Source organism: Salvelinus alpinus, chromosome 10, assembly GCF_045679555.1.
Source record: "Salvelinus alpinus chromosome 10, SLU_Salpinus.1, whole genome shotgun sequence".
Classification (NCBI taxonomy): Eukaryota; Metazoa; Chordata; class Actinopteri; order Salmoniformes; family Salmonidae; genus Salvelinus; species Salvelinus alpinus.
In genome coordinates, this window is record NC_092095.1 from 65,194,050 (window position 1) to 65,209,973 (window position 15,924).

The 15,924-nt window shown below is 46.4% G+C and overlaps 1 protein-coding gene across 1 annotated transcript in view; it reads right to left on the minus strand.

The window, feature by feature from the left end:
* The window catches only part of LOC139532648 (receptor tyrosine-protein kinase erbB-4-like), a 686,205-nt gene that overhangs the window by 81,754 nt on the left and 588,527 nt on the right, over nucleotides 1–15,924 (minus strand). The window contains exon 17 of the mRNA XM_071330551.1: nucleotides 6,587–6,719. Coding sequence (XP_071186652.1) covers nucleotides 6,587–6,719 — 133 coding nt within the window. The remainder of the gene's footprint in view (nucleotides 1–6,586; nucleotides 6,720–15,924) is intronic.

The window sequence follows — 15,924 nt, forward strand, 5'->3', positions numbered from 1 at the left end:
TCTATGTTCCTGTGTGTCTCTATGTTCCTACAGTGTGTCTCTATGTTCCTGTGTGTGTCTCTATGTTCCTGTGTCTCTCTATGTTCCTGTGTGTCTCTATGTTCCTGTGTCTCTATGTTCCTGTGTGTCTCTATGTTCCTGTGTGTCTCTATGTTCCTGTGTGTCTCTATGTTCCTGTGTGTCTCTATGTTCCTGTGTGTGTCTCTATGTTCCTGTGTGTGTTTGTGTGTGTGTGTGTGTGTGTGTGTGTCTCTATGTTCCTGTGTGTGTGTTTCTGCTCGCTGTGTGTGTGTGTGTCTCTATGTTCCCTGTATGTGTGTCTCTGCTCGCTGTGTGTGTGTCTCTATGTTCCTGTGTGTGTGTCTCTATGTTCCTGTATGTGTGTCTCTGCTCGCTGTGTGTGTGTGTGTCTCTATGTTCCTGTGTGTGTGTCTCTGTTCGCTATGTGTGTGTCTCTATGTTCCTGTGTGTGTGTGTCTCTATGTTCCTGTGTGTGTGTCTCTGCTCGCTGTGTGTGTGTGACTTGTGTGTGTGTGTCTCTGAGTTCCTGTGTGTGTGTGTGTGTCTCTATGTTCCTGTGTGTGTGTCTCTGTTCGCTGTGTGTGTGTCTCTATGTTCCTGTGTGTGTGTGTCTCTATGTTCCTGTGTGTGTGTCTCTGCTCGCTGTGTGTGTGTGACTTGTGTGTGTGTGTCTCTGAGTTCCTGTGTGTGTGTGTGTCTCTATGTTCCTGTGTGTGTGTCTCTGTTCGCTGTGTGTGTGTCTCTATGTTCCTGTGTGTGTGTGTCTCTATGTTCCTGTGTGTGTGTCTCTGCTCGCTGTGTGTGTGTGACTTGTGTGTGTGTGTCTCTGAGTTCCTGTGTGTGTGTCTCTATGTTCCTGTGTGTGTGTCTCTGCTCGCTGTGTGTGTGTGACGTGTGTGTGTGTGTCTCTGAGTTCCTGTGTGTGTGTCTCTATGTTCCTGTGTGTGTGTCTCTGCTCGCTGTGTGTGTGTGGGTGTGTGTCTTGTGTGTGTGTGTGTCTCTATGTTCGCTGTGTGTGTGTCTGTTTACTTCAATCAGTCAGGTGCATATATATAGATATTCAGTAGGATATAAAAGCAGGATCACTGAGACGTTCACTGGGGTCCATGACATTGCCCACGGCTTTGCAATGACACACTACACACACCCAGCGTCATTCAGAGTCATTATCATGTGTCTGATCTAGCATGTAAGCCCTGAGCTATTGCTAGTGGAAGTGAGCCAACAGTAGCATTGACTGAAAGAGAGAAGGAGAGGGAGGGAATGGAGAGAGAAAGAGAGAGAGAGTGAATGGAGAGAGAGCGAGAGAGAGAGAGAGAGAGAGAGAGAGAGAGAGAGAGACAGAGAGAGAATTGAGAGAGAGAGAGAGAGAGAGAGAGAGGGAGAGAGAGGGAGAGAGAGAGAAATAGAGAGTGAATTGAGAGAGAGAGAGAGGGAGAGGGAGAGAGAGAAGGAAAGAGAGGGAAGGGAGAGAGAGAGAGAGAGAGAGAGAGAGAGAGAGAGAGAGAGAGAAAGAAAGAGAGTGAATTGAGAGAGAGAGAGAGAGAGAGAGAGAAAGAAAGAGAGTGAATTGAGAGAGAGAGAGAGAGAGAGAGAGAGAGAGAGAGAGAGAGAGAGAGAGAGAGAGAGAGAGAGAGAGAGAGAGAGAGAGAGAGAGAGAGAGGCAAGTTCTATTAATTTACTCTCTCTGTTATCCAACAGCCCTCCAGTCCAGTCATGGTCCCAATGAATAACAACAGCATGGCCCTCTCAGCGTGTGAACCTACTACCACTCTATCACGGCCCTGAGCCCTCTCTCTGACACACACTCCACTGGAGAATATCCCAGCCTGCCTCTGCCAGATGAGGTGGAGCAGCACGGCACTGCAGAGGGGTGATAGATTTTACCATGCAGAGCTTGAAATGTGGCATTTACAGAATCAACAACAACAACAACATCAACAAAAAGAAACTCAATGCCCCCAAACCATAAAATAAGGTATTCCATTATCTGTGGAAAAAAATGCAGAGAGAACGAGAGAGAGAGAGAGAGAGAGAGAGAGACAGAGAGAGAGAGAGAGAGAGAGAGAATAATAAAAAAAATTATGAAAGAAAGATGATTCCCAGTAAACCTGGACAAAAACAAAGACTAGGAGTCTAGAACAGTGAGGGGCTGTCTGGTGCCCTGGGACTGAAAATCTAATGCCTGACTTGAAATCAAGTAAGGGAGCTGTCCACTGGCCCACTCTAGCATGTGGTGCTGAAATGGCCCCTTGGCTCTGAACAGAGGAGAAGGGGAGGTGGAGCCCACAGAGGAGAAGGGGAGGTGGAGCCCACAGAGGAGAAGGGGAGGTGGAGCCCACAGAGGAGAAGGGGAGGTGGAGCCCACAGAGGAGAAGGGGAGGTGGAGCCCACAGAGGAGAAGGGGAGGTGGAGCCCACAGAGGAGAAGGGGAGGTGGAGCCCACAGAGGAGAAGGGGAGGTGGAGCCCACAGAGGAGAAGGGGAGGTGGAGCCCACAGAGGAGAAGGGGAGGTGGAGCCCACAGAGGAGAAGGGGAGGTGGAGCCCACAGAGCAAGTACAGCGGGACAACTAAACCTATTAGTGTTGCTCCAGCAGACAGACAAGGAGTCAATGTTCAAATCAGGGGTCAGGGGTCAAAGAGTAATCTGGGAAAGGCCTTGGTAGCTCCACACAGTCTCAGAGACAAGCATTTAAAAAAAATCTGTCTTCAAAAAGCCTTAGACCTTATATTTTCATTCATCTGCCTTAGAAGTTAGAGAAGAGTGAGGAAAGGAATATACATATAAATGCGAGAAAGAGATATATAAAAAGGGTTTCAAGAGTTGGATGGAGAGAGGAGAGAGGGAGAGGTGATAGAGAGAGAGGACATAGAGGAGCTAGACACAGAGAGTGGAGATATAGAGAGAGGACAGAGAGAGGAGATATAGAGTCTCCCGGGTGGCGCAGTGGTCTAGGGCACTGCATCGCAGTGCTAGCTGCGCCACCAGAGTCTCTGGGTTCGCGCCCAGGCTCTGTCGCAGCCGGCCGCAACCGGGAGATCTGTGGGGCGACGCACAATTGGCATAGCGTCGTCCGGGTTAGGGAGGGTTTGGCCGGTAGGGATATCCTTGTCTCAGTATGTAAAATTTTTTTAATAAAATGTATGCACTCAAAATGTATGTAAGTCGCTCTGGATAAGAGCGTCTGCTAAATGACTAAAATGTAAATGTAAAATGTAGAGAGAGTACATAGAGAGACTCACCCTCTTCAACATATATATCAATGAATTTCGAGGGCACTAGAACAGTCTGCAGCACCCGGCCTCACCCTACTAGACTCTGAAGTCAAATGTCTACTGTTTGCTGATGATCTGATACTTCTGTCACCAACCAAGGAGGTCCTACAGCAACACCTAGATCTTCTGCACAGATTCTGCCAGACCTGGGCCCTGACAGTAAATCTCAGTAAGACCAAAATAATGGTGTTCCAAAAAAGGTCCAGTCGCCAGGACCACAAATACAAATTCCATCTAGACACCGTTGCCCTAGAGCACACAAAAAACTATACATACCTTGGCCTAGACTTCAGCGCCACAGGTAACTTCCACAAAGCTGTGAACGATCTGAGAGACAAGGCAAGAAGGGCCTTCTATGCCATCAAAAGGAACATAAAACTCAACATACCAATTAGGATCTGGCTAAAAATACTTGACTCAGTCAAAGAACCCATTGCCCTTTATTGTTGTGAGGTCTGGGGTCCGCTCACCAACCAAGATTTCACAAAATGGGACAAACACCAAATTGAGACTCTGCATGCAGAATTCTCTCTCTCTCTCTCTCTCTCTCTCTCTCTCTCTCTCTCTCTCTCTCTCTGTCTCTCTCTGTCAATTCAATTCAATTCAATTCAAGGGGCTTTATTGGCATGGGGAACATGTGTTAACATTGCCAAAGCAAGTGAGGTAGATAATATACAAAAGTCAAATAAACAATAAAAATGAACAGTAAACATTACACATACAGAAGTTTCAAAACAATAAAGACATTACAAATGTCATATTATATATATGCAGTGTTGTAACAATGTACAAATGGTTAAAGCACACAAGTTAAAATAAATAAACATAAATATGGGTTGTATTTACAATGGTGTTTGTTCTTCACTGGTTGCCCTTTTCTTGTGGCAACAGGTCACAAATCTTGCTGCTCTGTCTCTGTCTCTCTCCCTCTCTCTCTCTCTCTAACCTTCTACAGAGAGACAGGTGTCATATTCTAAATTCTCCATGGCCAGTGACTAAACTGTATCATTAGTTGTCAATAGTGCAATCACTTCACTCAGCACTCTCTGAAAAAACTCACTGTTTCATCAGCCAGAAGAAGAGATGAGAAGGGCTGCTGGACAGCATAGCACATCAAAAACCCTCCTTTCAACCAATCAGAGAGGAGAAGGGCTGCTGGACAGCATAGCATATCAAAAACCCTCCTTTCAACCAATCAGAGAGGAGAAGGGCCCCTGGACAGCATAGCACATCAAAACCACTCCTTTCAACCAATCAGAGAGGAGAAGGGCTGCTGGACAGCATAGCACATCAAAACCCCTCCTTTCAACCAATCAGAGAGGAGAAGGGCTGCTGGACAGCATAACACATCAAAACCCTCCTTTCAACCAATCAGAGAGGAGAAGGGCTGCTGAACAGCATAGCACATCAAAACCTTCCTTTCAACCAATCAGAGAGGAGAAGGGCTGCTGGACAGCATAGCACATCAAAAACCCTCCTTTCAACCAATCAGAGAGGAGAAGGGCTGCTGGACAGCATAGCACATCAAAACCACTCCTTTCAACCAATCAGAGAGGAGAAGGGCTGCTGGACAGCATAGCACATCAAAACCACTCCTTTCAACCAATCAGAGAGGAGAAGGGCTGCTGGACAGCATAACACATCAAAACCACTCCTTTCAACCAATCAGAGAGGAGATGGGATGCTGGACAGCATAACACATCAAAACCACTCCTTTCAACCAATCAGAGAGGAGATGGGCTGCTGGACAGCATAACACATCAAAACCACTCCTTTTAACCAATCAGAGAGGAGATGGGCTGCTGGACAGCATAGCACATCAAAACCACTCCTTTTGTGATTCTTTCTTTCAACCAATCAGAGACGATGTACACAGGTCATTTAGTATGCTGGGGAGGTATATGAGGGGAGGTGGGGAGGAGGGGAGGTGGGGGTGAGGAGTGGAGGGGAGGAGGGGAGTGGGGAGGAGGGGGAGTGGGGAGGAGGGGAGGTGGGGAGGAGGAGTGGAGGGGAGGAGGGGAGTGGGGATGTATTCAAAGTGTATGTGTTAGGGTCACAGGGTGTGTGTGTGTGTGTGTGTGTGTATGTGTGTGTGTGTGTGTGTGTGTGTGTGTGTGTGTGTGTGTGTGTGTGTGTGTGTGTGTGTGTGTGTGTTTAAGTGGGCTTGGTAGACTGGGCAGTAGTCCCAGATCGTCACCCCCCTGACCCCCCCCCCCCCCTTTCCCCTCTTTCTACCCCCCAGCACCACAATAAGATCCAGCATTATGGATATGAATTAGTGTCCACTAAGACTCTCCCTTGTCAGAGGAAGAGTGATTGGGATGTTCCTCCGTCAGCCTCTCTGTGCTGCAGCGCTGTGGGACTGCAGCAGACGGGGCTGGACACGTCTCCAGACTGACAGCTGTCTATAACACTGTCCTTTCACCTGTACATTATCCTAACGCTCCCCGACAGCTCCTATTCTGGAATGGAACTGGGTGGCCAGGTCAGCTGCGGGCGCACACACACACACACACACACACACACACACACACACACACACACACACACACACACACACACACACACACACACACACACACACACACACACACACACACACACACACACACACACACACACACACACACACACACACACACACACACACACACACACACACACACACACACACACACACACACACACACACACACACACACACACACACACACACACACACAAGTGAACGCACACACACACACACACACACACACACACACACACACACACACACACACACACACACACACACACACACACACACACACACACACACACACACACACACACACAAGTGAACGCACACACACACACACACATCCCCTACAATGAATACCAAGTGTAATCTCCAGTCTAGTAATAAATCCCTGGAACTTCATCTCAATGCTCAAACAACGAGAGATGGAGAAGGCATAATGTTGAGGTGGTTGTATACTTTATGGGTCAGTTAAATATTCTGTCCAAGGTTTAGCAAGCTACGGTGTGGAGTTAAACAGTTTGGAAGTCTCCATTTTGACACAGTGCACTATGATGTGTGGAGTACATGTGGAGCTACTGTCTCTTGTTCAACACCATGTCAGGGTTTACAGAGATCGTATCCTTTTCAGAAATACATAAAGTACATGCTGTGAAATCCTTCACATAATATCCACTCATAACCCCACACCAGTATAGTAATGTAATGTCTAATTCCCTGAGCTGATTGGTTGAGTCACAACGAACCCTGGATGACCCTTGACCCCTCACCTCTGTCTCCAGGAAGCGGCGCAGAGCCCTCTTCTTCTTGATGCTCTTACGGCGCACGTAGACCGCCACGCTCAGCGCCACGATGACGATGACAAACAGAGCACCGATCACCAGGGCCGCGATCAGGGGCGTCCTGCAGACAGAGTCAGAGACCCGTATGTCACCAACATGTATGGCTCCAGTACATTATGGAACTGTGTGTGTGTGTGCGTGCGTGCGTGCGTGCGTGCGTGCGTGCGTGCGTGCGTGTGTGTCATGTCCATGTCCCGTAGCAATCCCACCAGTGGGTCCTATCTGATCTGACAGAGCCCAGGCTCTGTTCTGTTCCTACCATCACACTAACAGTTCCCTGTTACAGGGGTCATTACCATACACATCTCTACTCTTCATATCTCCTTCCCCCATCTCTTCCTCCCTCCATGTCCTCCCTCTATCTCCTCCCTCTATCTCCTCCTCCCTCTATCTCCTCCCTCTATCTCTTCCTCCCTCTATCTCCTCCTCCCTCTATGTCCTCCCTCTATGTCCTCCCTCTATCTCCTCCTCCCTCTATGTCCTCCCTCTATCTCCTCCCTCCATCTCTTCCTCCCTCTATCTCCTCCTCCCTCTATCTCCTCCTCCCTCTATCTCCTCCCTCCATCTCTTCCTCCCTCTATCTCCTCCTCCCTCTATGTCCTCCCTCCATCTCCTCCTCCCTCTATGTCCTCCCTCCATCTCTTCCTCCCTCCATCTCCTCCTCCCTCTATGTCCTCCCTCCATCTCTTCCTCCCTCTATCTCCTCCTCCCTCTATGTCCTCCCTCTATCTCCTCCTCCCTCTATGTCCTCCCTCCATCTCCTCCCTCTATCTCCTCCCTCTATCTCCTCCCTCCATCTCCTCCCCCATCTCCTCCCTCTACTCTCTTCCTCCCTCTATATCCTCCCTCCATCTCTTCCTCCCTCTATCTCCTCCCTCCATCTCTTCCTCCCTCAATCTCTTCCTTCCTCCATCTCCTCCCTCCATCTCCTCCCTCCGTCTCCTCCCTCCATCTCTCTTCCCTCTATCTCCTCCTTCCAACTCTCCTCCCTCTATCTCCTCCCTCCATCTCTTCCTTCCTCCATCTCTCCTCCCTCCATCTCCTCCCTCCATCTCCTCCCTCCGTCTCCTCCCTCCATCTCTCTTCCCTCTATCTCCTCCTTCCAACTCTCCTCCCTCTATCTCCTCCCTCCATCTCTTCCTTCCTCCATCTCTCCTCCCTCCATTTCCTCCCTCCGTCTCCTCCCTCCATCTCTCTTCCCTCCATCTTTCCTCCCTCTATCTACTCCCTCCATCTCCCCTCCCTCCATCTTTCCTCCCTCTACCTACTCCCTCCATCTACTCCCTCCATCTCCCCTCCCTCCATCTCCCCTCCCTCCATCTTTCCTCCCTCTACCTACTCCCTCTATCTCCCCTCCCTCCATCTCCCCTCCCTCCATCTCTTCCTACTACCACACCTTTATCATCCCCTCTTCATCTCACCTCTTCCAGTTCAACCTGTCATCCAGACAGGCAGTGTTTCCCCAGTGGCATCCTATTCCCTTTACAGTGCACTACTTCTGACCAGAGTGCATAGGGATCTCCTCAAATGTTGAGCACTGTATAGGTAATAGAGTTCTATTTGGGTCAAAGCCAGGGTCTGATCAACCCAACCCACTATCCGTTATCGCCCATGGTGCTTTGCAAAAAGACAGAAAGTTGTTAGATATTACATCCCCTTCCACTTGGCTCATCTAAGCAGGCTGGTCACAAGAAAGAACTGTGGATTCTGGATGTGTGAAAAGGTCCTGAGCACGTCGATATCCCCACAGCAGTTCACATTCTCTAGCAAGCAGGGAGACGACTTGATGATACTTCATGGAAACTGCACATTGTTTTTAATTATTTTGTTTTAAGTCTTCCCCAAACCGTAGCCCTAACCTTAATAACCACTCAAAATGAATACCTAAACTTAACCCTTTGAGTTGTTTCTGTTTTAACCCTTTAACCACAAAGAATAAATGGCCAAACATTTTGAAGTGGAACTATGAGATCAGGTAGCTAATTTCTGCAGTGAGAGATCAGACCTCCTCGTGAATCATTATACATCATGAAGTACTGTGTATCATTAAACATCAATAAATACTGTGTATCATTATACATAATGAAGTACTGTGTATCATTATACATCAATAAATACTGTGTATCATTATACATAATGAAGTACTATGAAGTATTATACGTAATGAAGTACTGCGTATCCTTATACATAATGAAGTACTGTGTATCATTATACATCCTGAAGTACTGTGAAGTATTATACATAATTAAGTACTGTGAAGTATTATACATCCTGAAGTAATGTGTATCATTATACATCATGAAGTACTGTAAAGTATTATACATAATGAAGTACTGTGAAGTATTATACATAATGAAGTACTATGAAGTATTATACGTAATGAAGTACTGCGTATCCTTATACATAATGAAGTACTGTGTATCATTATACATCCTGAAGTACTGTGAAGTATTATACATAATTAAGTACTGTGAAGTATTATACATCCTGAAGTAATGTGTATCATTATACATCATGAAGTACTGTAAAGTATTATACATAATGAAGTACTGTGAAGTATTATACATAATGAAGTACTATGAAGTATTATACATCATTAAATAATGTGTTTCATTATACATTCTGAAGTACTGTGAAGTATTATACATAATTAAGTACTGTGAAGTAGTATACGTCCTGAAGTACTGTGTAGTATTATACATAATGAAGTACTGTGAAGTATTATATGTAATGAAGTAATGTGAAGTATTATACATAATTAAGTACGGTTAAGTATTATACATAATGCAGTACTGTGAAGTATTATTCATATTGAAGTAATGTGAAGTATTGTACATAATGAAGTACTGTGACGTATTATACATAATGAAATTATGTGAAGTATTATTCATGATGAAGTACTGTGAAGTATTATTCATAATGCCATACTGTTAATTATTATACATAAGTAAGTTCCGTGAAGTATTATTCATAATGAAGTACTGTGAAGTATTATACATAATGACATACTGTGAAGTATTATACACAATGAAGTACTGTGAAGTATTATACATAATCACATACTGTGAAGTATTATACACAATGAAGTACTGTGAAGTATTATACATAATGAAATACTGTGAAGTATTATTCATAATGAAGATCTGTGAAGAATTATTCATAATGAAGTACTGTGAAGTATTATACATAATGAAATACTGTGAAGTATTATTCATAATGAAGATCTGTGAAGAATTATTCATAATGAAGTACTGTGTATGTTGAGGAGATACAGCTCTGTCCATTGAGTCTCCATTTAGCTATGTGCATTTGTAGCATCTAATAAATCAGCAGTTATTTTCAATACCTCTAACAGGATTTTTTCCTCTTCCTTTTAAATGTTTGCTAACCCTCTCCTCTCTTAAACCCTCCCTCCCTCCCTCCCTCCCTCCCTCCCTCCCTCCCTCCCTCCCTCCCTCCCTCCCTCTCTCTATCCTTCCATCCTCTTTCCTTCCCTCTCTCCCTCTATCCTTCCCTCCCACTCTCTATCCCTCTATCCTTCCCTCCCTCTCTCTATCCTTCCTTCCCTCCCTCTCTCTATCCCTCTATCCTTCTCTCCCTCTCTCTATCCCTCTATCCTTCCTTCCCTCTCTCTATCCCTCTATTCTTCCATCCCTCTCTCTATCCCTCTATCCTTCCCTCCCTCTCTCTATCCCTCTATCCTTCCATCCCTCTCTCTATCCCTCTATCCTTCCCTCCCTCTCTCTATCCCTCTATCCTTCCCTCCCTCTCTCTATCCCTCTATTCTTCCATCCCTCTCTCTATCCCTCTATCCTTCCCTCCCTCTCTCTATCCTTCCCTCCCTCTCTCTATCCCTCTATCCTTCCCTCCCTCTCTCTATCCCTCTATCCTTCCCTGCCTCTCTCTATCCCTCTATCCTTCCCTCCCTCCCTCTCTCTATCCCTCTATCCTTCCCTCCCTCTCTCTATCCCTCTATCCTTCCCTCCCTCTCTCTATCCCTCTATCCTCCCCTCCCGCTCTCTATCCCTCTATCCTTCCCTCCCTCCCTCTCTCTATCCCTCTATCCTTCCCTCCCTCTCTCTACCCCTCTATCCTTCCCTCCCTCTCTCTATCCCTCTATCCTTCCCTCCCTCTCTCTATCCCTCTATCCTCCCCTCCCTCTCTCTATCCCTCTATCCTTCCCTCCCTCCCTCTCTCTATCCCTCTATCCTTCCATCCCTCTCTCTATCCCTCTACCCTATCCTCCCGCTCTATATCCCTCTATCCTTCCCTCCCTCTCTCTATCCCTCTATCCTTCCCTCCCTCTCTCTATCCCTCTATCCTTCTCTCCCCCTCTCTATCCCTCTATCCTTCCCTCCCTCTATCTTTCCCTCCCTCTCTCTATCCCTCTATCTTTCCCTCCCTCTCTCTATCCCTCTATCCTTCCCTCCCTCTCTCTATCCCTCTATCTTTCCCTCCCTCTCTCTATCCCTCTATCCTTCCCTCACTCTCTCTATCCCTCTATCCTTCCCTCCCTCTCTCTATCCCTCTATCCTTCCCTCCCTCTCTCTATCCCTCTATCTTTCCCTCCCACTCTCTATCCCTCTATCCTTCCCTCACTCTCTCTATCCCTCTATCCTTCCCTCCCACTCTCTATCCCTCTATCCTTTCCTCCCTCTCTCTATCCCTCTATCCTTCCCTCCCTCTCTCTATCCCTCTATCCTTCCCTCCCTCTCTCTATTCCTCTATCCTTCCATCCCTCTCTCTATCCCTCTACCCTATCCTCCCTCTCTCTATCCCTCTATCCTTCCCTCCCTCTCTCTATCCCTCTATCCTTCCATGCCTCTCTCTATCCCTCTACCCTATCCTCCCTCTCTCTATCCCTCTATCCTTCCATCCCTCTCTCTATCCCTCTACCCTATCCTCCCTCTCTCTATCCCTCTATCCTTCCATCCCTCTCTCTATCCCTCTACCCTATCCCCCCTCTTCCCTTCCCTATTTTAGGCTATTCAACACACAAGGCAGACCTTGGGGAACATTTTGCACCTGAGTCAAGGACCAGAAAAATAACCCTACTAGTGATTGAAAACATTAAGAGGCAATTGGAAGACTCATGTTCCAAGCAGCAGACGGTATCATGTGGATGCTATGGTACTCTACATGTGGATGCTATGGTACTCTGCATGTGGATGCTATGGTACTCTACATGTGGATGCTATGGTACTCTGCATGTGGATGCTATGGTACTCTGCATGTGGATGCTATGGTACTCTGCATGTGGATGCTATGGTACTCTGCATGTGGATGCTATGGTACTCTACATGTGGATACTATGGTACTCTACATGTGGATGCTATGGTACTCTACATGTGGATGCTATGGTACTCTGCATGTGGATGCTATGGTACTCTACATGTGGATACTATGGTACTCTACATGTGGATGCTATGGTACTCTACATGTGGATGCTATGGTACTCTGCATGTGGATGCTATGGTACTCTGCATGTGGATGCTATGGTACTCTACATGTGGATGCTATGGTACTCTGCATGTGGATGCTATGGTACTCTACATGTGGATACTATGGTACTCTACATGTGGATACTATGGTACTCTGCATGTGGATGCTATGGTACTCTGCATGTGGATGCTATGGTACTCTACATGTGGATGCTATGGTACTCTGCATGTGGATGCTATGGTACTCTGCATGTGGATGCTATGGTACTCTGCATGTGGATGCTATGGTACTCTACATGTGGATGCTATGGTACTCTACATGTGGATGCTATGGTACTCTGCATGTGGATGCTATGGTACTCTGCATTTGGATGCTATGGTACTCTACATGTGGATGCTATGGTACTCTACATGTGGATGCTATGGTACTCTACATGTGGATGCTATGGTACTCTACATGTGGATACTATGTTACTCTGCATGTGGATACTATGGTACTCTGCATGTGGATGCTATGGTACTCTACATGTGGATACTATGGTACTCTGCATGTGGATGCTATGGTACTCTACATGTGGATGCTATGGTACTCTACATGTGGATACTATGGTACTCTACATGTGGATGCTATGGTACTCTACATGTGGATGCTATGGTACTCTACATGTGGATGCTATGGTACTCTACATGTGGATGCTATGGTACTCTACATGTGGATGCTATGGTACTCTACATGTGGATGCTATGGTACTCTACATGTGGATGCTATGGTACTCTGCATGTGGATGCTATGGTACTCTGCATGTGGATGCTATGGTACTCTGCATGTGGATGCTATGGTACTCTACATGTGGATGCTATGGTACTCTACATGTGGATGCTATGGTACTCTGCATGTGGATGCTATGGTACTCTGCATGTGGATGCTATGGTACTCTACATGTGGATGCTATGGTACTCTGCATGTGGATGCTATGGTACTCTGCATGTGGATGCTATGGTACTCTACATGTGGATGCTATGGTACTCTACATGTGGATGCTATGGTACTCTACATGTGGATGCTATGGTACTCTGCATGTGGATGCTATGGTACTCTACATGTGGATGCTATGGTACTCTGCATGTGGATGCTATGGTACTCTACATGTGGATGCTATGGTACTCTACATGTGGATGCTATGGTACTCTGCATGTGGATGCTATGGTACTCTACATGTGGATGCTATGGTACTCTGCATGTGGATGCTATGGTACTCTGCATGTGGATGCTATGGTACTCTACATGAGGATGCTATGGTACTCTGCATGTGGATGCTATGGTACTCTGCATGTGGATGCTATGGTACTCTGCATGTGGATGCTATGGTACTCTACATGTGGATGCTATGGTACTCTGCATGTGGATGCTATGGTACTCTACATGTGGATGCTATGGTACTCTGCATGTGGATGCTATGGTACTCTACATGTGGATGCTATGGTACTCTGCATGTGGATGCTATGGTACTCTGCATGTGGATACTATGGTACTCTGCATGTGGATGCTATGGTACTCTGCATGTGGATACTATGGTACTCTGCATGTGGATGCTATGGTACTCTGCATGTGGATACTATGGTACTCTGCATGTGGATGCTATGGTACTCTGCATGTGGATGCTATGGTACTCTGCATGTGGATGCTATGGTACTCTGCATGTGGATGCTATGGTACTCTGCATGTGGATGCTATGGTACTCTGCATGTGGATGCTATGGTACTCTGCATGTGGATGCTATGGTACTCTGCATGTGGATGCTATGGTACTCTACATGTGGATGCTATGGTACTCTGCATGTGGATGCTATGGTACTCTGCATGTGGATGCTATGGTACTCTGCATGTGGATGCTATGGTACTCTGCATGTGGATGCTATGGTACTCTGCATGTGGATGCTATGGTACTCTGCATGTGGATGCTATGGTACTCTGCATGTGGATGCTATGGTACTCTGCATGTGGATGCTATGGTACTCTGCATGTGGATGCTATGGTACTCTGCATGTGGATACTATGGTACTCTGCATGTGGATGCTATGGTACTCTACATGTGGATGCTATGGTACTCTGCATGTGGATGCTATGGTACTCTGCATGTGGATGCTATGGTACTCTACATGTGGATGCTATGGTACTCTGCATGTGGATGCTATGGTACTCTGCATGTGGATGCTATGGTACTCTACATGTGGATGCTATGGTACTCTGCATGTGGATGCTATGGTACTCTGCATGTGGATGCTATGGTACTCTGCATGTGGATGCTATGGTACTCTACATGTGGATGCTATGGTACTCTACATGTGGATGCTATGGTACTCTACATGTGGATGCTATGGTACTCTACATGTGGATGCTATGGTACTCTGCATGTGGATGCTATGGTACTCTACATGTGGATGCTATGGTACTCTGCATGTGGATGCTATGGTACTCTACATGTGGATGCTATGGTACTCTGCATGTGGATGCTATGGTACTCTGCATGTGGATGCTATGGTACTCTGCATGTGGATGCTATGGTACTCTACATGTGGATGCTATGGTACTCTACATGTGGATGCTATGGTACTCTGCATGTGGATGCTATGGTACTCTGCATGTGGATGCTATGGTACTGTACATGTGGATGCTATGGTACTCTACATGTGGATGCTATGGTACTCTACATGTGGATGCTATGGTACTCTACATGTGGATGCTATGGTACTCTGCATGTGGATGCTATGGTACTCTACATGTGGATGCTATGGTACTCTACATGTGGATACTATGGTACTCTGCATGTGGATGCTATGGTACTCTACATGTGGATACTATGGTACTCTGCATGTGGATGCTATGGTACTCTACATGTGGATGCTATGGTACTCTACATGTGGATGCTATGGTACTCTGCATGTGGATGCTATGGTACTCTACATGTGGATGCTATGGTACTCTGCATGTGGATGCTATGGTACTCTGCATGTGGATGCTATGGTACTCTGCATGTGGATGCTATGCTCCTCTGCATGTGGATGCTATGGTACTCTGCATGTGGATGCTATGGTACTCTGCATGTGGATGCTATGGTACTCTACATGTGGATGCTATGGTACTCTGCATGTGGATGCTATGGTACTCTACATGTGGATGCTATGGTACTCTGCATGTGGATACTATGGTACTCTACATGTGGATGCTATGGTACTCTGCATGTGGATACTATGGTACTCTGCATGTGGATGCTATGGTACTCTACATGTGGATACTATGGTACTCTGCATGTGGATGCTATGGTACTCTACATGTGGATACTATGGTACTCTGCATGTGGATGCTATGGTACTCTACATGTGGATGCTATGGTACTCTACATGTGGATGCTATGGTACTCTACATGTGGATGCTATGGTACTCTGCATGTGGATGCTATGGTACTCTACATGTGGATGCTATGGTACTCTGCATGTGGATGCTATGGTACTCTGCATGTGGATGCTATGGTACTCTACATGAGGATGCTATGGTACTCTGCATGTGGATGCTATGGTACTCTGCATGTGGATGCTATGGTACTCTGCATGTGGATGCTATGGTACTCTACATGTGGATGCTATGGTACTCTGCATGTGGATGCTATGGTACTCTACATGTGGATGCTATGGTACTCTGCATGTGGATGCTATGGTACTCTACATGTGGATGCTATGGTACTCTGCATGTGGATGCTATGGTACTCTGCATGTGGATGCTATGGTACTCTGCATGTGGATGCTATGGTACTCTGCATGTGGATAC